Here is a 21,426-nt window from a genome sequence, read left to right as displayed (position 1 = left end):
AGTGATCTTAGACTAGACAAAATGCTTTTTCTAAGTCTGTTGTTATAATGCAGTATTTTTCCTGCCAGGTATTAAAATCATGTAAAAGCCAGCAGATGCCATCATTTTGTTGTTGTTGAGCCCACCACTTAAAATTCACCAAGCTAATTGAAAATGGGTCTGGTTAAGAATGGAACCAGACATCACTTCCTCCCCTGGGTTCCTCCCACCAGCAAGACTGCAGTTTTTGTTGGACAGTCACACTTCCTCCCTGTTCTTCCCTCCTCTTGCCCTTCTGTGACCTCCTTTAGAAACACTTCCCCTCTGTCATTGTTACTGAGGGATTCCAATCTATACTCATTAAAGAAAAGAAGAAAGCTCTTCTGGTTCATATTGACTAGAGAACTGAGTGAGGAATCACATACCCTTTTACATAAGTCAGTTATGTAGATAGGACAAAAAATTAAAAATTACACCATTGCCACATTCTTTTTTTAAAAGTAAAATAGGAAAGTCCAAAGTATTGTAAAAAAGCAGAATTCCTGGTGCTTTGATCTCACTGATGAAGTTTTGTTCTTTGGTTGGTTTGTCGTGCTGGGATTAAACCCAGGGCCTTGTACATGCCAAGCAAGTACCACTGAATTACACCTCTAGGCCCCAGAGTATGTTTTGTAAGCAGAAAAAGAAATATTGTCTCAATTCTCAGGGTTATGAAAAAATTCAGAATTCTAAGAAATTCAGTCTTGCTTTCTTTTGGGTGGGAGCACTTTAAATTCCCTTTCAAAAATTATTTTTATTTTGTTAGTGTTTGGTTTATCTCACAGATAATGTCATTGAAGGTATAAGGTATTGTGGTTTATGGCCTGGCCTGTAGATTCTCAGAGATGTGCCAGGGTAGGTCATTGCATGTACAATGCAGTACTGTGTGGGCCTGGTTTATTACAGCCTCTGTGTGATCACTGAGTGAACTGAGAGAGGGAAGCTGCCATCTTCCAGTGAAAAGGTGACTAGGAGCCGGTGATGCCTACGAGGATGACAAATGTTTATCCTAGCTACAGGGAAGTTGCAGGATGAGCAGTGAGAAAGCTCTTTTTCATAATCTAGGTAAGACTTGTGATTGAGATGTGGAGTCTCTTCAAGGGATCTGTTGTTTAAAATAAGGAGGTATGGTCTCTTTGCCTGTGCCTCTGATCTCAGGGTCTAAAAATCTGCTACCCACCCCAAAAGCCTGTTGGCACAACAGTTCTACTTGGAAGCTCTGCTTTCAGATTTTAATTCTGGCCCCCAGGTGAGCCTTCTCTTGTGAGGACCACCATGCCATCCTTCAGCGACCACTCCTATGGCTGAATCAAACACCACTCTTCCCTGCACTATTCCACATCACTGCCCCCTTTGTCCTGAGGGAAAAAGACATGCTGTAACTATGCTCCTTCCACACCCCCTGCTGCCATAACCCCTTAGCAATAACTCCCTTCCTCTTCTGTGAGGCTCTTGTTGTAGGGACAGATGAGGCAAGGCACCAACGATGGCAGGAAACAGTTTTATTTGGCTGCAGCCAAGTTCAGAGGGCACAGCTTTTGCTGTAATCAATCAATTAATCCCCTGAACTCCAAGTTCAGGTAGTTTCAGAGTTTTATAACCAGCATGTAAGGGGAGGGGCTCAGAAGTTCACAGTCTGTAGAAGTTCACATAAAAGCAGCTTTTTCACTGTTTTTGGCAAGTTAACCCTTCAAGGACAACACCTGAGAAGGGGAGAGCTTCTTCTCCCCTTTCTTTCCTCCCCCTGCCAGATGTTACCATGGAGCCCAATTGGTAACTTCTCTTATCTTAGAAATGTAGACTTCTCTGTGAAGCCCCAGCTCAAGGCCAGAGGCCTTGTTTGCACATTTCTACAAACTACTATACTGGATACATTTGTGAAAAACTAGTAAGGGGGTGTTCCAGCACTGATTTCTTCTTGGCCAGTGGTCAAGCAAGATAGGGCAACACGAAAATAGGTAGTTTATCTACATTGAACTCTTTTTGCAGAGACTCTTTTGCTGACAGTCCTAAAATCAGGCATGGTGAAGATTTCTGGAGAAGCCCAGTGAAGACTTTTCTGTGGAGAAAGGGGGTGCCTCTACACTCTTACTGCTCACCCATCTCCTCACCCCTCCTTTACCCCATCTGCCTGGTAATTTTATTTTCTTCCCTCTGCAAAGCAGCTGCTATCTCAGACAGACAGGAGCTTGTGGGATTCTCAACATGTAGACTCACAGAATCTCAGTGCTGAAGGAATGCCAGTGAGGCATCTAGTCCTGTCGCTGCCTTGAAGCTAATCCACTCCTGAGCCAGCTCACATGAATACGACTCAACCAGTTAACAACGTTCAGCCGATATTTATTGAGCACCTACCACGTACCAGGTACTGTTCTAGGCAGAGGGATACGGTACAGTCAACCAGACATTTTCCTGTCTTTGTACAGCTTATGTCCAGCATGTAGGGATTCTGGGAGTGGGAGTGAGGGGTGGAAGGAGTATGTGTGTCACAAGAGGTAGGACAGTAACCAAGCAAAACAGATCAGAGACTGAAGATCAGGTCTTACAGCTCTCACAATAAGGAGATGTTTATGTCCTTTTAACCAAATATTTTTGCTGCTGGGAACTGTTTCTTCTATGGACACTCAGGAGCTGTGACCCTGCTTCAGTGTGAGAGCCTTACAGCACCACACAGGCTGTGCAGTGATGAGAGAAATGCTGCCCAGAGGATTTGCAGCAACTGGCGGGGGGCTGGGAGTTTGAAGGTGCTGCTCCACTGCAGTTCCAATCACTTGACACAAGTCCAAACCAGATTCCTTTCCACCTTTACATCAACGAAACTGTCTTTCTGAGAGGAGATAATGGTAATTTTCAATGGTAAAATGGTAGCTTTATTTCCTAGTTGGTAGCAAACCTAATGGTGGTAAGTTAAGATGTAATTAGCATAATCTGCCCATCCCAGATGGGTGATATGTGGTCCTTTTGAGTGACAGACACACAAGTCAGTGAAGAGTTGAAAGAACAGCAGAACTAAAGGCATAATTCATGTAGTGATAAATTAACTTCAAAATAATAAAACTCTACCCTTGCAGCTCCGGTTGTTCAGATTCAACATGGGAAAGATGTAGAAAGTCAACTCCTAATGTTCTTAACCCACTGGAGCAGGTACACCCTGATTTGGAAACAGTTGGACAAAGGTTACTAATTGGCAGCCCATTTATGTTTTGTTTTGGTTATTTGTACACATAGTAACTTTCTTAAATTTGGTCTAATTGCAACAATTAAAATCAAAATTTTGCGTGAAATTTCAGACAACCCATACCAAATGGGCCTGCCTTTCTCTATGAAAGGGGCGGGCTGAACAGTAGATGTGGTGGGTGGAGAAGAGGGGAACAGTAACTTCCTGCTTTAGATGAGACTTGAGATCTTGTATTTTCCATAAACCCTACCACTTGCTATTGTATCTGCAAGGCTTGGCGTCACTACCTTTTTCTAGCTTATTTCAGCCATACTTCAACCACATACATTACTGCTACCTTGCAGTGAATACAAAAACAAAAGCTTCAGAACTTCCTGGCTTCTCCACCCACCAAATCCACAAGTTCTGTTGAGTATTTGGATGTTCTACTGCATTGACTAGCTAGGAGCAGAAGGATGTGAGCAGACTCCAGGGAAACCATTCCTGGTGGTGGAAGGTGATGAAGGTGCAGTGAACCTCTCTGTGGATTGGCCATGGAGATTAATGACTGAGTGACTGATTGGATAGGACCTGGACAGCAGAGACTAATGACCAGACTTCCTCTTGATGACTCAGTTCTACAAAGATGCTATAGCTGGGCAGGCTTACTCATTTTGTGGTGTTGGGAATTTTGAGATTTTTACTGAATGTAAATGTTGGTTTCTTTCAAATGTACCAAAACTTCCTTTTGGTACATTGCTGGCCATCTCATTATAAGCAGAGACTAGTATCATATACTGGACCATATTGAACTTTCCGGTGAGTCTCTAATGGATCTTGAGCCAGTAGCCATGTAATATTCTTTGTACTGGACAACCGAGTCTCACAGGTTTCCTGGCCTATCCATGAGAATCAAAACTGCTTGACCACTCATTATCAGGGATAATGCCATTTTATGCTCTCTGAAAGTGTATATTAAGATCTCCCTATGCCCCAGAGCTGACATATTGGACATGGCAGATGGAATGAGTTGTAAAATAACTTTAGATAATCCTAGTATATTAGGATTTCTGTGTGACTGCTGGATGAGACCAAAATAATTGTAGACTAAAGCAAGAAGGATTTCTTTTTCATGTATATCAGTCCAAAGACAAAGGATTTGTGTCCATTAGGGTGGATTGTATACCTTCTATTTCATTCCTCTGCTTTTCCTGTGGGGTTGCATTTATCTGCATGGGCTGCAGATGGTTCATCGAGCCCATGTTCCAGACTTCAAGGAGGTAAAAAGAGAAAGGAGAGGGCCATAGAGAGAAGTTGCACGCTCACATACACTTACATCCCATTGTCCAGAGACTGTCATATGATCACATCTAGCTGCAAGAGTGCTGGGAAATGGTATCTTTTCCAGGAAAACAATGTAACCAGCTGAAACCTCCATTCTTAAAAAGGAGAAAATAAATGTAAGAGGAGAACCTAGCAATTGTGTTGTAACTAGCATTAATGCCTCTATTAAATTTCTCTTCCATCTCAGTCTTTGACATAATTAGGCTGGTTCTTAATTGCCACCACTTCAACTGATCCCTTAAAAAATTTTTTTCTTAATCATCTACTTATTGTTCTACTTGTATGTTACCACTTCACAGAGCTTATAGTCTAATAGAAGAGATAGACAATAAATAAGTAAAAGAACAAAATAAACAATTAGACTTATAGATAAGTCTTATGCAGGAAACAGACTTGTGACAAAGAATAAAGAGAGGGCAAGGTCCCTTTTTTGATTGGGTGTCAAGAAAACCTCAGAAGAGTTGAGATTTGAACAGAAACTTGAGGAAGTAAAGGAGATGACCCTGTGGTGGAGCAGCTTATCAACCAAGGCAGACTTCATTTAAATAGGCCTCAAATGGGAGATTTGGTGCTGTGGAGGAATGACAGGCAGCCAGTGTGATTGCATACTGTGAGTATGAGGGAAGGGCAATATGGGATAGCAGGATGGGGAGGAGCTGGACCCTGCAGGTCTTTATAACAGTGGGGAGTCACAGGAGGGTTTTAAACAGCAAGTAGCATGATTTTGTTTATGTAAGATCTTTCTCATTGCTGAGTAGAGAACTGATTGGAAGACAGCAAAAATAGAAGCCACAAGATGAGAAATTTTTATATGTAAGAAATGATGACTTCTTTGACCAGAGTGGTAGCACTGGAGATAGAAAAATAGGTAGATGAATTTATGAATTATCTGAAGAATTTCGTTTAAGAGTGACTTGAAACCAATTTTCTACTCATGAGTTCCAGAGTATAAACATGTTTTTAAACCCTGTTTCCCCACTTGGGTGACCAAGAGGTTGACTGAGGTTGGCATTCTGCAGTGTCATGCACATAATTGGACTTTGGACTGGGAGTGGAAAAGGAGGACAGGCAAAGTTTAACTCACAGAAAAGAAAATAAAAGCACATGTATTCTCTTGGTTCTGATTAAAGCCTTAGAAGCTGGGTAAATTTGTTTTTACCCTCTCTCTTATGGAAACTAAAAGGAAAAAGATATTCAGAACTTGCTTCTCAGACTAAACACTAATAGTATTTTTTTTTGGTTTGGGGGAATGGAACCCAAGGCCTCAAGCATGCTAGGCAAGCAATATGTCACTGACCTACATCCCCAGCCTGACAGCATAATAAAATGAACAAAACTGTTATCTCTCTTTTTAAAATTTTTTTATGTTTTATTCTAATTTGTTATATATGACAGCAGAATTATTACAATTCATATTATTCATATACAGCACAATTTTTCATATCTCTGGTTGTACACTAAGTATATTCACACCATTTGTGTCTTTAGACATGTACTTATGGTAATGATATCCATCTCATTCCACTGTCTTTCTTACCTCCATGCCCCCTCCCTTCCCCTTCCACCCCTTTGCCCTATCTAGAGTTCATCTATTCCTCCCATGCTCCCCCTCCCAACCCCACTATAAATCATCACTATATCAGAGAAAATATTTAGCATTTGGTTTCTTGGGATTAGCTAACTTCACTTAGAATTATATTCTCCAACTCCATGCATTTACCTGCAAATGCCATGATTTCATTCTCTTTTATTGCTGAGTAATATTCCATTGTATAAATATATACCACATTTTCCTTATCCATTCATTTTCTGATGGGCATATAGGTTGGTTCCACAGCTACTGTGAATTGTGCTCCTATAAACATTGATGTGGCTGTGTCTCTATAGTATGCTGATTTTAAATCCTTTGGGTATACACTGGGGAGTGGGATAGCTGGGACAAAAGGTGGTTCCATTCCCAGTTTTCCAAGAAATCTCCATATTGCTTTCCATATTGGCTGCACCAATTTGCAGTCCCACCAGTAATGTATGAGTGTGCCTTTTCCCCCCACATCCTCACCAATACTTATTGTTGTTTATCTTTTTTTTAAAAAAAAAAAAAGAGAGAAATTTTTAATATTTATTTTATTTTATTTTTTAGCTTTCGGTGGACACAACATCTTTATTTTATTTTTATGTGGTGCTGGTAATATGAGAATGGAAACCCCTGCTTGTTTCTGCAGTTTATGTGAGTGGTATGAATTTTCCCAGCCTTTCACCTTCAGTTTGTGGATGTCTTTTCCTATGAGATGAGTCTCTTGGAGGCAGCATATTGTTGGGTCATTTTTTTTTTTTTTAAATCCAATCTGCCAGTCTACGTCTTTTGATTGGTGAGTTCAGGCCATAACATTCAGGATTATTATTGAGACATGATTTGTATTCCCAGCCATTTTAGTTTATTTTTGGTATTTAACTTGACTTGGTTTCCCCTTCAATTAGTTTTTCCTTTAGTGCAATACCTCCCTTTGCTGATTTTCATTGTTTTTCAATTCCTCTTCATGGAATATTTTGCCGAGGATGTTCTGTAGTTGCAAGTTGTAAATTCTTTTAATTTTTGTTTATCATGGAAAGTTTTTATTTCATCATCAAATCTAATGCTTAATTTTGCTGGATATAAGATTCTTGGTTGGGATCCATTTTCTTTCAGAGCTTGATATATGTTGTTCCACAATCCTCTAGCTTTTAGGGTCTGGGTTGAAAAATCTGCACATAATCTAATTGGTTTCTCCCTATATGTAATCTGATTTCTTTCTTTTGTGGCTTTTAGTATTCTCTCCTTATTCTGTATGTTAGGCATTTTGGTGTGGATCTGTTTAATTTTGTACATTTGATGTCCTGTAAGCCTCCTGAAGTTGGTTTTCCAATTCATTCTTCCTGTTTGGAAAATTTTCTGATATTATTTCATTGAATAGATTGCTCATTCCTTTGGTTTGGAACTCTATGCCTTCCTCTATCCCAATAACTCTTATTAAATTTGGTCTTTTAATACTATCCCATATTTCTTGAATTGTCTGCTCATGGTTTCTTACCACTTTTACTGTGTGGTCTACATTCTTTTCAAAAGTATATATTTTGTATTCATTGTCTGAGGTCCTGAGGTCCTGTCTTCCAAGTGGTCTAATCTGTTGGTGATGCTTTCAATTGAATTTTAATTTGGTTTAGTATTTCTTTCATTTCAAGGATTTCTGTTTTGTTTTGTTTTTTTAGAACCTCTATCTCCCTATTGAAGTAATCTTTTGCTTCCAGTATTTGCTTATGTAGCTCTTAGTCAAAATGATCTTTTGCTGCCTGTATTTGCTGTATTATAACATCCTTTAATTCACAGAACATTTTAATTATGTACATCCTGAACTCCTTGTCTGTCATTTCTGCTGCTTCCTCTGGCCTAATAATGTGGTATCTTGATTTGTTTGGGGCACTTTCTTCCCTTGTCTTTTCATATTGCTTGTGTGTCTTCCCTTCTAGCACTGTGGATCCCAGACATTACCATTTTTACCCTATAAGCTTATAGTGCCCCTGTAGGGATCAAATACCTCTCCTTTGAGGTGAAGGACAATGTTAACAGATCTCAGTATAAACAATATGCACCTCAAAAACAAATGTTTGCTATTAAGATGTTTACAGATTGGTCACAATGTACAGAAATGGTGAATTCAGTTATTATCTACAATATTCTCAGTAGGTTTGTAAAAGGGTTTATAGTTTCTGATGTTGGACAAAGAACCAGGGGTGAGGAGTAGGATGATATGCCAAGGAGGTAGGAGGAGAGGATATAGAGTTATTATATCTTAGGAAGTGTGAAAGAGAAATCTAAAGAGGAAGATTAGTAGCAGAAGAAGGGAGAGGAAGTAATTTTGGGGAGACAAGTAAGTAGGAAGACAATAGAGTACATAAAACAAACATACATATATATTTAGAAAAATAAAAAGTGTTAAAATAGTAGGAATTGGTGGAAAAAAGAAAAAAGGATAAAGAAAAAAATATATAACACAACTGTAATATACTATTCAGATGTCCCAGTCCTCAAAATCATAATTCATGCAAAGTACTTGGTTTCACATGTGTTGGGAATGTGAGAATGGAAGAATAGAGAGGAAGAGGGAAAAAAAAATCTTGAAGGAAGAAACAGGGATTGTTTCAGTTGGAGATCAGTATCTTTCCTGCTCCCTTCTCATCTAATAGGTGGGTTCATCTGTTGTTAGCTGGTGTGTCCACCCTCAGGATGGTAAAGGTACCAGGGTATCACTGTGTTGGGGTAGTGGCTGCTGGGGAGAGGGGGGGAGTTAAAAACTGGGTACCCCAGATGGATTTCCAAACTGGGAGTTGCCCCCACTGAAAATGGTGGAAGGTGGCCCAAGATTGAGGTGCCTGCTTTCAGTGATGGGATGTTGGGTTAGGTGGGAGGAGCCAGGATGATTTCAGAGAGGAGCACTGTGGTGCAGAGCATGTGGCTGTCCGCTGACTTCAGAGCCTGTGTGAGGTTCTTGGACACAGGCAGGCTAAGGCACATAGGGTACTGTCTCTGCTGCTGTAGAATCCTAAGATGTCGGTGACTGGGGGAGCACCACATGGGCAGATGGGGCTCCACATGGGAGTAGCGGCCAGACTTCCTGCGCCTGGGAAGCTGCCAGGTGTCCTTCGTGGGAGCAGTGTTCATGCTTTCTGCTCGGGTGGGTGGCCAAAAGTTCTGCATGGGTGCTGATGCTGATGGTCCTGCCCTGGTATCTGGTTGTCCTGCATGGTTGAGTAGTTGGGAGACCTGCTCTGACACTGAGGCCTAGAGCCCTGGACTGGCATGGTGACCATGATTCCTACGAGGGAGCAGGAGCAACACTCGCAGAGAAGCAGTATTCTCACTACTTGAGTCCCAGGTCACAGAGTGACACAGACTGCTGCCTTCCTCTTACCCACCATCTTGGTTTTCAACTGTTATCTCCTAACAGTTGTTGATGTCATATTTCCAAGGAGGCATTTTCCCTTCTCTGCCCTGTTAACAAGTACATACTACTGACTTTTGGCTACGTGTCCAGCCCTATGGTCGTCTCTCTGATGGTGAAAAAGAATTGTGAGACAGTGTCTGATCTCTAGAAGTTTATAATCTATGTTGGATGATAAATGAAGGTTCATGTTGCCATCTATAATCAATAAAATGAAAGGAATGCTGCATAATGAAGGATTAAAAGTATGACACAGGTGAGAAGTGCTACTGAAATATAGAGCAGAAAGAGGCAAAAGAAGGAATGAAAATTGACAGTTAAGAAGAATCAGTCACATTCTAGGAATCTGACTTGACCTCTCATTGAATTCCCACCACACTCCTTCAACAAGGCTGGAACTGGAGGGAGAGACATGGGCTGGGTAGTAATGGAGAGGGACTGAGTCTGTGTTGAGCAAGCCTTGAAAGAGGTGGAGAAGAAGAGAGAAGTGAAAAACAAACATAAGGAGACATGTTTAGCTGTCATGTTGAAGGGAAGGGGAATCGCTACTGAATTCAAATGGGCATGAATATGGAGAGTCTCGAACACCAGGGAGAGCTTTTAGATACATTTTAGTTAGAAGTGGCAAGATAGTGATGGCTGCTACTGGATAGTAGTGATGGCTACTGGTGTTCTGTTGATCCCCATTTAAAACAGTAAAGGAAGAATTCTGAAGTGGAAGAAGGAAAAAACAGCTTGGAAGAAGCAGTGGCGGGCCTCATTTTAGTATATGGTGGGGACAGAAATCCAAATGAACAGATTAATTAACAAAGAGATTTTCTAGGAATGATTGGCAGGACTCAGAAACAGCTTAGTATTGGGGATACAGGAATATATCCTTAACATAGGAAATGGGTTAATCAAAGTAAATTCTATAAATTTAAGTTTAAAAGTTCAGGTAAATGTTGGCAGGTGGTATGGCATAGTGAAAAGAACATGAGCTTTGAAATCAGCAAACCTGGGTGTGAGTCCCAACCCTACCACTTACTTCCATGTAACCTTGGGCAGAGTCCTCTGCATGGGTACACTGATACATAGTATCTACTTCATTGATCTACGTGAAGATTAAATAACATGATTCCGTAAAGCACTTAGAACAGCTCCTGTCACAGAGAATTACAGAAAACTGTAAGGTTCAGAAACCCTTCAACACAAAAAATCCTTTGGACCTCCAAATATTTTTGTCAGTAAGCAAGCAGAGAAGACCACTTACCACCCAACTAAGGCCCAGTTTTCTGACACTCCTAATTGTGTGTGTGTAATAATGTGTATTGTTTTAAGCCTCTAAGTTTGGAGTAATTTGTTCCACAGCAACAGTTAACCATATACATTTTACTGAAACATGTCTGATCTCATTAAGCCTCACAGCAAACTGGATAAAAAGTACCCACAAATTTGAGAAAAGACAGTTTGTTCTTTAGCTATGGTGCCATACCAAGTAGATACCAGTACTAGTTTTAAACCTGTGCAATCAATAATGACCTAAGTGAACATGCTTTTGAAAGCTAGCTTGTCAATGCCAGCTCCTTTTAACTGAAAGTCACCTGATGTTCTTTTAGAAATGATGACTTGATTGGTAGATTGATTTCCAAAGGCATCTTCATGGAGTACTATGGTCTGAATGTTTGTTTCCTCCCAAAATCCATTTGCTAAAATCCTAACCCCCACCGTGATGGCATTAGAAAATGGGATCAAATCTTTGGGAGAATATTAATTGATGGTTACTTATAAAAGAGGCCCAAGGACAATTACACAGCCTTTTCCACCATGGAAGGACATTGTGAGAAGAAAACATTTGTGAACCAGAAAATGAACCCTCTTAGACACCTAACCTGCTGCTACCCATATCTGGGACTTACTAGCTTCCAGAACTGTGAGAAGTAAATTTCTGTGTTTCTTAAATTTCCTAGTCTAAAGGTTATAAATAGCCCATGCTGTTATAGCAGCCTCTATAAGACTGAGAGAATTTGTTGATCCACTGATCAGGTTTAAACTGGTTCAAATGACTGCATTTTACCATGGTTACAAAATAGCTCAGCCTTTCCTCATGTGTGGGAAATTTTTGTATTCTCAAAAGATCATGTTCTGATTGAAGGGAGATTGGGAACCATGTTTCCAGGTGAATGGGGGATAGTGTCTGTTTGGTGAACTGACACTGGCCAAGCTTACTTGTTTAAAAAGAGCTGTGTCTGAAGCAAAGAATGGTGCCCTATAGAGAATTACCAGGAGTTTATCACTTCATATTTCATCATATTTATCAAATTTTCTTTTGGTGTTTCTGGGGATTGAAACCAGGGTCTCACACACACAAGGGAACCATTCTATCACCAAAGCCCTTTTGAAATTTTTCATTTTGAAACAAGGTCTCTTTGAGTTGTCCAAGATGGTTTCCAACTTGTAATCTTCCTGCCTCAGCCTCCCAAGTAGCTGAGATTACAGGCATGTACCACTATGCCCAATCCAAATGTCTGAATAGCATCTTCAAAAGTCATCTTTCTCCTTTCCTTTAGATAGGACTGCCCCCCACCATAATTTGACAAGATGGTTATATTTGTTTATACACTGCCTAGAGTCTCAAAATCTTCTCTTAGCTTTTATTTTTCTGTATTTTTTTCCATCCTTGGACTCAGGAAGTTCTTTCTGTATCTAACATTGTCCTTTCCTATTATGACTATCCAAGTCAGGAGAACCCTGCACATTTTCCTGTGTATAAAGCTCATCTACAATGGTTGTCATCTCTGGGCATGTGTTTACTTTGCCCCACATCTCCCAAGAGAACAAGAAATATGAGATTTGCAATTTGCCTACTCACCACACTGTTTGGAATTATGACCTCCCTCTCTGAACATCTTGGCACATCTTAAAAGAAGGGATGGGATACAGAAAGAAGACAAACTTTGTCCCAGCTCTGCAGCTCTTGAATCTGCTTGAGTTCTCACTTCCAAACCCTAGTTTCACCCAGCACACAAGGACCAGGGAAGGAAACTACAGAGCAAAGCAGAAGCTCTAAGTCATGAAAACACTGTGGATCAGAGGATAGGCCCTGAGGCTGTGATAGCTGTACTCTTAAGGTAGGTATAAAGTGGCTTGGTCAGAGGTAACTCCTATTATAGGATCACCATGATTCAGCTTTCCTTCAATTTTCCTAGAAGACTTGAACTAGGGAAAGCATTTTTGTATTATACATAGATATTTACAGAGTAGAATTTAAAGTTGATATGAGTTTTTAAAGAAGGAAACTTGAAAATCTTAACCTTGGAGAGGACCACGTCCTCCCAGCCTCCATATCCCTTCTCTTTTTTTTTTTTTTTTTAATATTTATTTTTTAGTTTTCAGCAGACACAACATCTTTGTTTGTATGTGGTGCCGAGGATTGAACCCGGGCCGCATGCATGCCAGGTGAGCGCGCTACTGCTTGAGTCACATCCCCAGCCCCTCCATATCCCTTCTCAGTAGATGTTCATTTTTCTGTATTGAGACTACTTTGGTGATGAGCCTTGGCTGAGATTATTAATGCTCCAACGTACTCAGTGCTCTCTTGACTGGGTTCGTTGTCCTTTGGGGATATTTATCTTGTGCAGTCCCTCTTTCCTGACTCTCCCTGCATACACCTTTATGCTCTTAGATATCTCAACCAAAAGGAATTCCAAAACCCAACGACTTCCTGGGAGATCATCTGAATTTAAGAATCAGAGTTCCTCAGTCTTCTAAATTTTCTTTGTGTGCCTTGGCCTAAAATGTCAAACTCCAGGTAAGATTCCTTAATTTTCCTGTAGAAATTCAAAATAAGCCCAAGGATATTTTGCACACATGAACCGTACACCATGAACACAGCATCTTCCCTAAAAGATAGATTCTCCTTGCCTCTGTTTACCTGGAGAACAAAGAGAAGATGGAATGTTGAGAGTGGAAGTGAATCTTCCCCCCTGCTATTCCCAGCATGCAGTAGGACATATTTCTGCAGTTTTCTGAGGGCTTGGGCCAAGAAGAAGCCAAGAGATGGGTTTCCTTTACAGAATAGCAAGGTAGATGCAGTTGGTGATGTTGCACCGTTTTGGGGTTCATTCAGAGTTGCTCTGATTTACTTGCATGTAGTTGTAATGTGTGACTTCATAGCCAGAAGTCCAGAGCACTGGTCTCAGCCATCTCAGTCTCCATCTACGGTGGGAGCATATTGATTTAAAACCCCCATCTGCCTGTATATCTTCCTCAGTGACTTCATACTCTGCACTTCTCAGTGGGACTGTGAGTTTTTTGTAATACTATACATTTATATAAATGACAATAATAATATTGTAACACAAAATTTTATTTACTATCTATTCTTATAAGAATATTTTCTCTGGGCTCCCAAAATAATTATAAGAAATGAAGAGAGGGGAAGGCTTTTGCCAAGTTGGGGATGATTTCCCAAGGCCTTCTCTATGCTATCCGATTTGCTCCTTGTTGATGGCTTTGCTTTCCTGTCTTTCAGGTGACAGACATCCTTGGGACAACTTTGCATAGTCCTCTCCAGAAAGAAGCTCTGTGATGTGTGGATTGTGAGCTTGCTCAAGCAAGTCACGCTCTTTATAAGGTACAACTAAACATAAGGACTGGTATGGAAGAGCCGGCACCACTGGAAGGCCCGGACCAACTCCCAAGCCCCCACCAGGGCTCTCTGAGGAGGGCTGTGGCTGCTGCTCTGGCCCTAGAATCTACAATGTGTCGCAGGAAAAAGAAGAGGAAAGAATCCCGCCCAGAATCTATCATCATCTACCGGTCAGATAATGAGAAAATGGATGATGAGCCTGAAGATTCAGAAGGTGGAGATCGGCCTAAAGAGGAAGAGGGAGATGATTTCCTAGACTATCCCGTAGATGATGGTGAGTCTCTCTGGGACCCCTTGTTGAAAGCCATGGGAAGGGAACCAAAGAGGGGGACCTCATCTGTCTATATTTCTTCTTGGTGGTACATTTCTCCCAGGGTTGCAGTCTCATTCAGCAATTGATAGTACTACTTAGAACCTATAATTTTCTATTCTAGGTGGGATGGAGGAGATCTTACACTCTCTGAACTCCTAGTATAGTGGAAAAAGCTGATTTGTGTGCAAAATTCAATAACACAAGCAGACCATGATAATTATTTAATGTATGTATAATAAAGTCAACAAATTATGGATTTTCACGATAATCAGGAAAAAGGAAATTATTACATCAGTGAGATAAAATATTCCTTCATTTGTAGGATTGCCAAAAATGTGTTTAAGTATAATAATATCAATGTGAGGAAATTACATTTTAAGTAAAAGTGGAAACTTCCCACTTCGTAGTGAATTTGTTGATATTTATTAAAATTCAAAATATATATATATATATATACCCTATGTCCCAGGAATCCACAGTATATCTTTTTTCTTATTTTAATTTTTTGTAGTTGTAGATGGACAGAATGCCTTTATTTTATTTGTTAATTCTTTTATATGGTGCTGAGGATCAAACCCAATGCCTCACTCAGCATGCTAGGCAAGCACTCTGCCACTGAGCTGCAGCCCCAGCACTCACAATACCCATGTTCTGCATATGTAAAAAAGCATGTATAAGAATATTTGCTGCTACTAATGGAACTGTGGAGTGTCTGTATTAGGAATAACTGGGCAGCACTGGAAGGATGAGATAGATCTGTTTGTGTAGAGGGATAGATATCCAGGACGCACACTTACAGAATAAGTCAAAGCAGTAGCCTGGCTCTCACGGAGTTGACCTTCTAGTTAGGAGAAGGCAAACAATGAATAAGTCAACCAATAAAAGATAATTTCAGGTAGTGGTATGCGTTGCAAAGACAGTAAAACCATGATAGAAAGAAGAGTCCTGTTTCAGGGTGATAAGGCAAGAGATTGTGTGGTCATGGAAGGTCTCTCTGAAGAAGTGACATTTTGAGCAAATTCAAAATGACATGAAAGAGCCAGTTGAGAAAAGACATGGGGCAGAGCTTTTGAAGGAGAGAGAACAGCAAGGGCAAAGGCCTTGAGGGCAACCCTGGCCCATTTATAGAATGGAGTGGTTTCTGTTTAGGAGTGTAGAGGACAAGGGGAAGGATGTTGAAAAGATGTCAGAAAGTGGGGCAGGGGTCAGATACGTCACCGTTGCAGGTCTTGCAGGTCTACAGAAAAGGGTTTGGAAGTTGTTATAAGTGCAAGGGAAAGTGAATGGAGGACTTTTAAACAAGGGACACACATTATCTCATTCATAGTTTAAGATCACCCTGGCTTGTCTATAAGGACTGGATTGCAAAGAGTAGGAATGGAAACTGATGGGAGAATTTTAGACATTGCAAACACAATAATGCTAATGCAGAAGCTTGAAGTACAGTGATAGGAGAGAGAGTGCCAGAGAGGAAGAGGTATTAGATTCAGAATATAATGTGGTATGTGCTGACAGATTGGAGGCAGGACATAAGGGAAAAGGGAGGATTAGCAATGACTCCTAGGTGTTTGAAAAGAACAATGGAATGATGGTTTTATTTGCCAAGATAAAGGAGACTGTGAAACCATTAGGTTTGGGGGAACAGTACATCCCTTCTAGGTCAATCATAGCCCTTGCTACTCCTGAGTCCTGCTCTTAGGTGGCTTTCTTCTATCTCTTTCCCACCCATGGGGTAAAGTCTTCTAGTCAAAGGGCCCAGGGAACACATCTATCTAAGCCTATAGTCCTCAATCCTCCCCCACATTTTTAGACTACCTTTTACATACCAAAGGCCACAGACTTCCCTTCTCAGTATCTCTCATCCCTTTTCAAGGGTGGTCAAAGGACAGCTATTTTGTGATTGCCTGTGTGTGTATGTGTGTATGTGTGTGTGCATGTGTACTATATGAATGGAGGGTGTGGATGTTTGGGGGTGCCGGGTTTCTGTTCTTGTGACTAAAAGGCTCAGGGGTCACTCCAGGTAAACTGGGCTAACTGGGCTGTGCAAAATAACCACACGAGTCACAAATACCTTTTTTCTTTGGGGTCGCTGTGACGGCTCCTCTGACCTTAAGGGTCCGCAGGAAGAGGGAGAGAAAGCACGCGCTGACCCCTTTTATTGAGGAGAAGCTATTCAAATGAGGCAAGGGGTCAGGTGTCAGGGGACTGAGTCTATCTTCATGATGTCCACTGTCAGCAGGTTGACTGACATCTAGGTAGGCCACACCCAAGGGCACAGTAAGAGAAGGGGACACACACAAGACACTTCCATGGAAGATTCTACCCTAAAGGAACAGGTGAGCATAGATAGCTCCACCCATAGGGCTGTAGGAAGCCACACCCGAGCACAGTCACTCAAACCCTAGAAGAGTGGGGCAGTCTAGCAGCATGGGTGCCTGACTGCCACATCACCCAGCAGGGGAGTTAACTCAGTCACTTGCAAGGTTGGTCTCCCACATGGGGGGTATATATGTGGTGTGGTGTGCATGGCATATGTGTGTGGTATGTGGGTGTATAAGTGGGGAGAGTGTATGTGTGTGCATATCGTGGGTATGTGTGGTAAAGTGGAGGGTATGGTATCTATATGTTGTGTGATGTGGGGTTTGGAGGTACTTACAGGACTGGGGTGGGGTGTCTGGTGGGTGTGAGTGGTGTGGTGTGGGGGGTGGGTAAGTATGTGAATAGAGCTTAAATATGAAGGCTGGGATGCCCACAGGCATATGAAAAGGTCCCCTCTCAGGGAAGTGTAAAGTTAGGCATGAGAAAGGAAGGGTCATGGGCTATGTATAAGCTGATTGCAATGATCTTTACACACCCAGAGTGATACTCATAAATGATATTTTAACAGAACTTCTTAACTTGAAATAGGATCATTAAAGTGTTATCTGTAGTAAAATTCCTCACTCTACTCTATGTCACAAAAGTCATGTCAACACTGAGGTCCAGAGAAATGGAGGGAGAACTGTCTCACATTTTATCAGGGCTCAGAAATGGAGAGAAAGCTCATGCCATGGAGTGACAATAGCAGTGGTCACCCTCCAAGGGAGACTATTCAGTCTACTATTGAATCCCTGACTCTACTACTATGTCAAATGCTATAAAAAGACGTCTCGTAGTGGGCCCAGCCTCAGGGGATACACCCTGATGAAAGTCCACTCTTCAGATCTTGACGCTCACCTCCTTTGTGCCCTACAGGTATGTGGAACATGCCTTTCGACAGTCGCTATGTCACCTTAACAGGGACCATCACACGAGGGAAGAAGAAGGGTCAAATGGTAGACATTCATGTCACATTGACCGAGAAGGAGCTGCAGGAATTGACCAAACCCAAAGAGTCCTCAAAGGAAATGGCACCTGAAGGGAGAAAGGCATGCCAGATGGGAGCAGACCGGGGGCCTCACGTGGTCCTTTGGACTCTGGTCTGCCTGCCCGTGGTCTTTGTCCTCTCTTTTGTTGTCTCTTTCTACTATGGCACTATCACCTGGTACAACATCTTCCTTGTGTACAATGAGGAGAGGACCTTCTGGCACAAGATCTCCTGCTGCCCCTGCCTCATTCTCTTCTATCCAGTGCTCATCATGGCCATGGCCTCTTCCCTGGGCCTCTATGCTGCTGTGGTCCAGCTCTCGTGGTCCTGGGGGGCCTGGTGGCAAGCTGCCCGGGACATGGAGAAAGGCTTCTGTGGCTGGCTGTGCAGCAAGCTGGGTCTGGAAGACTGTTCTCCCTACAGCATCGTGGAGCTGCTTGAATCTGACAATATCTCAGGCAATCTCTCCAACAAGGATTCTACCCAGGATGTAGAAACTTCTACTGTCTAAACTGCCAGCAACTTCCTTCCTTCTCTGGATCCAGTAGCCTATATATCATCTTACAATTCCAGTAGATTCTTTCTTCAAATTATCCCCTGTCCCCTACAGTTCTAAAAAATCTTAGCCCACACTGATCTTCCCTACCATCTTGATGGTTCCCGGAAGGCAGACAACAGAAAAGCAACTGTGCCAAAGTAGTAGTCTACACAGTGAATCAGCTCTTCTTAATTCCTTGCCCTAAAATGACCACTTGTCTTGGATAGGGAATTCCACTGTATATCAATCCAGAAGCTTGAAGTTGTTACTGGTGCTGTAACCCAGGAGACTTTGTGACTCAATGTGACAGGGAAAATAAAGAAGCTCAGGGGTGGCCAAGTCCTCCGAGAAAATTGACAGAGATGGAGTGAAACGTTTGAAGTGCTGGGCTGCTATGCATAATAGAAAGTAGTGATTTGTGTGAATCACTTAGGTTTAGATTGGACTGATTAAAATTAAAGTCCTAAAATATCGGTCATTAGTTTACTTCTTGTATAGAAGTTAGGAGGCAAACAATTCCACGATCCTGTGAAGTCATTGGTACCCCAGGTTTCTTCTTTTCCTGTACCATTAGCAGGACATGGCCCTTATTACTGTTATCCTCAATATTCCAGTGCTGACTATGTCTTTAGCCATCACATTCCATGTTTCTGGATAAACAGAAGAAGGAGTGAAGAAGAGCGTACCCTTCTGTTTAAGGAGACTTCCCAGAAGAACCCCCTCTCAACATTTTTATATCTGACTGGCCAGACCTTAGTCACATGACATCATGAGCAAAAGAAGCTAGGAAATGTAGTCTTTTGTCTAGGTAGTTATATTCTTAGCTAAATATTGGTGTTATGTTAATTTGAGGGAAAAAAGGGAAGAATGACTATTTTGGTAGGCAAGAAGGAATCTCCACCTTGTGATAACTATTTAAATTCAGAATCCCAAACTACTAATACAGTTTTATTTATTTATTTATTTATTCATTTATTTATTTATTTTGGCTTGAATCTTACACAGAATTTATGCATAGAGATGAGCTATGTACACTACATATATGCTATCCATTATTCATCAGTATTAGCTTCTAGTTTGTAACTAAACTTCTGAAATGTGTGGTTTCAGGGCTTTTTTTTTTTTTTAAAGCAATAGTGGATAGGATAATACAATTACATAATGGTAGCATAACTCTTCTTCCTGGTGGTGGAGGTGAAACAGGGGGTTGGTGATATTTAATCAATAAAGACTGAGAAGGGAGGGATTGTGCCTCACAAACATTCCCCCAGCAGGGATCATTATCCCTAAACATGAAGAAGCCAGATTTAGCCTTCTGTGGTTTGGCAGAACCTCACTCAGAGCCTTACTCACTCAGATCTTTCTAGTTTAACAACAAACATGGTGTTTTCTATGCTAAGAAGTTTGTCTTCATGGCCTGAGGGTGTATATTAGATTAAACCAGATGAAAAAGATTCTGAATTTTAAAAAATCAAAGGTGTCTTTTTAATTTTAAAATATCAAAGCCCAAAGAGGTCAGCAGATTTTGGAAGTTTGGATCCTTACAAGAAAAGCCGGTGCTTCTTTTTGTTTCTGTCTTGGAAAGAAGCTGTTGAAAGAACTGCTGTGACCTAAACCAGAGGTATAAGCCATGCTTTCCACAGAAAGCCAGGAACGTTTGCTTAATGTATGGTGCTGAACTCCACCTTCAGAAGAAATCTTCTTTCTTTTTATTCAACTGTCATTAGTTTGACTAGAGGGAAAAAAAATGTGCCCAGCATTTTTGAAGATAATCTTGGTGCTTTCTGGTGTATTTGCAGAGATATGAACAATTGAAATGCAGATAAAGAAAATAAAAAAGTGAAATGTGATTAACATTTGTTCAATTTATCTTTGAGCTCTCTGAGATAGCTTTGAATGCTACAGTTTGCAGATAAAGGGTGAGCCTGGGGCTGTCCTATATATATGTAGTGATTTCAGGATGAATCCTTTCACATTGACACAGGTGCACCATTAATTCATGGGGGGTTCTACTTAAGTGAACTGTTAACATAAGTCATGCTTTTTATCTAAGCCCACATTAAAATATTGCAACTATATTTGTTGCATTTTTCTGTCATGTTAGTTGAGAAAATCAATGTCAAGGACACAAAAAGTCATGACATAGTGGACATTAGTGGAAAAAGTGGACATAGTAGAATGGAAGTATGGGGTGAGAGTGAGACTATGCCCAAAGGATACCTAGATGAAGCTGACAGGGCCTTCACTCTAATTGGGCTTATCACCTATTGGAAGAGATAGGCTCAGGCTCGTACACTAAAATTATTTCAAAAGGGCTCTAAAGTGGTATGTAAATGCTTAGACTAGAGGAAGGAAAACTGAACCAAACAGAACTAAAGCAACAGAAGAAAACCTTGCTCTCAGTAAACACCTAGAGAACATTACAGAAGAAATTGCAGTTAGATATTACATTTGAATAATTTCTTAGCTTATAGTTGCCTAATCTTCATGGTAGATATTGAAGATGAGGAACATATTTTAAGTTGCTTAGCAGCCATAATATGCAGAGTTGAATTAACCATGTCAGACCCAGTATGGTGATCCTGATGCTTCCAAGTCATCTTGTCTGTTACCATTAGGTGGCACCCTTTCATTTCAGTTTATGTCTGAGGGGACTAAACCCTTGTTCCTATGAAATGAGATTCTATATCTTTAAAAGAACTAATTTCAGTTGCATTGAAAGTTTGATTCTGTCATTTTGGAATGGTCACGCAGACGTTGACTTTTACAGTGTTGAAAAAAATTAGCAACTTCAGGGTTTGGTGATCACACCTGTAATCCCATTGATTTGGGAGGCTGAGGCAGGCAGATCATAAGTTCAAAGTCAGCCTCAGCAATTTAGCAAGGCCCTAAGCAACTCATTGAGACCCTGTGTTTTAGTAAGTTTTCCCCCACTGTAGCTAAAAGACCTGACTGGAACAATTTTAGAGTAGGAAAAATTTATTTGAGGACTCATGGTTTCAGAGATCTTAGACCATAGAAGTTTGGCTCCATTCCTCAGGCTCAAGGTGAGGCAGAGGGAAGCAGTTCATATCATCCTTATCAGGAAGCAGAGAGAGACTCTA

The 21,426-nt window shown here is 41.1% G+C and overlaps 1 protein-coding gene across 1 annotated transcript; it reads left to right on the top strand.

Annotated features, from left to right (window-relative positions):
* The first annotated feature begins 12,861 nt into the window (after positions 1–12,861).
* Positions 12,862–20,172, top strand: Tmem169 (transmembrane protein 169). The gene is made up of 4 exons (XM_027941616.2): positions 12,862–12,933; positions 13,160–13,285; positions 14,009–14,399; positions 17,673–20,172. The coding sequence occupies exons 3-4, from the start codon at positions 14,135–14,137 to the stop codon at positions 18,293–18,295; spliced, it is 888 nt and encodes a 295-aa protein (XP_027797417.2). The 5' UTR covers positions 12,862–12,933; positions 13,160–13,285; positions 14,009–14,134; the 3' UTR covers positions 18,296–20,172.
* Positions 20,173–21,426: the final 1,254 nt, after the last annotated feature.

This window comes from Marmota flaviventris, chromosome 11, assembly GCF_047511675.1.
Source record: "Marmota flaviventris isolate mMarFla1 chromosome 11, mMarFla1.hap1, whole genome shotgun sequence".
Lineage (NCBI taxonomy): Eukaryota > Metazoa > Chordata > Mammalia > Rodentia > Sciuridae > Marmota > Marmota flaviventris.
The sequence above is the reverse complement of the archived record's forward strand: the minus strand, read 5'-3'. Positions and strand labels throughout refer to the sequence as shown.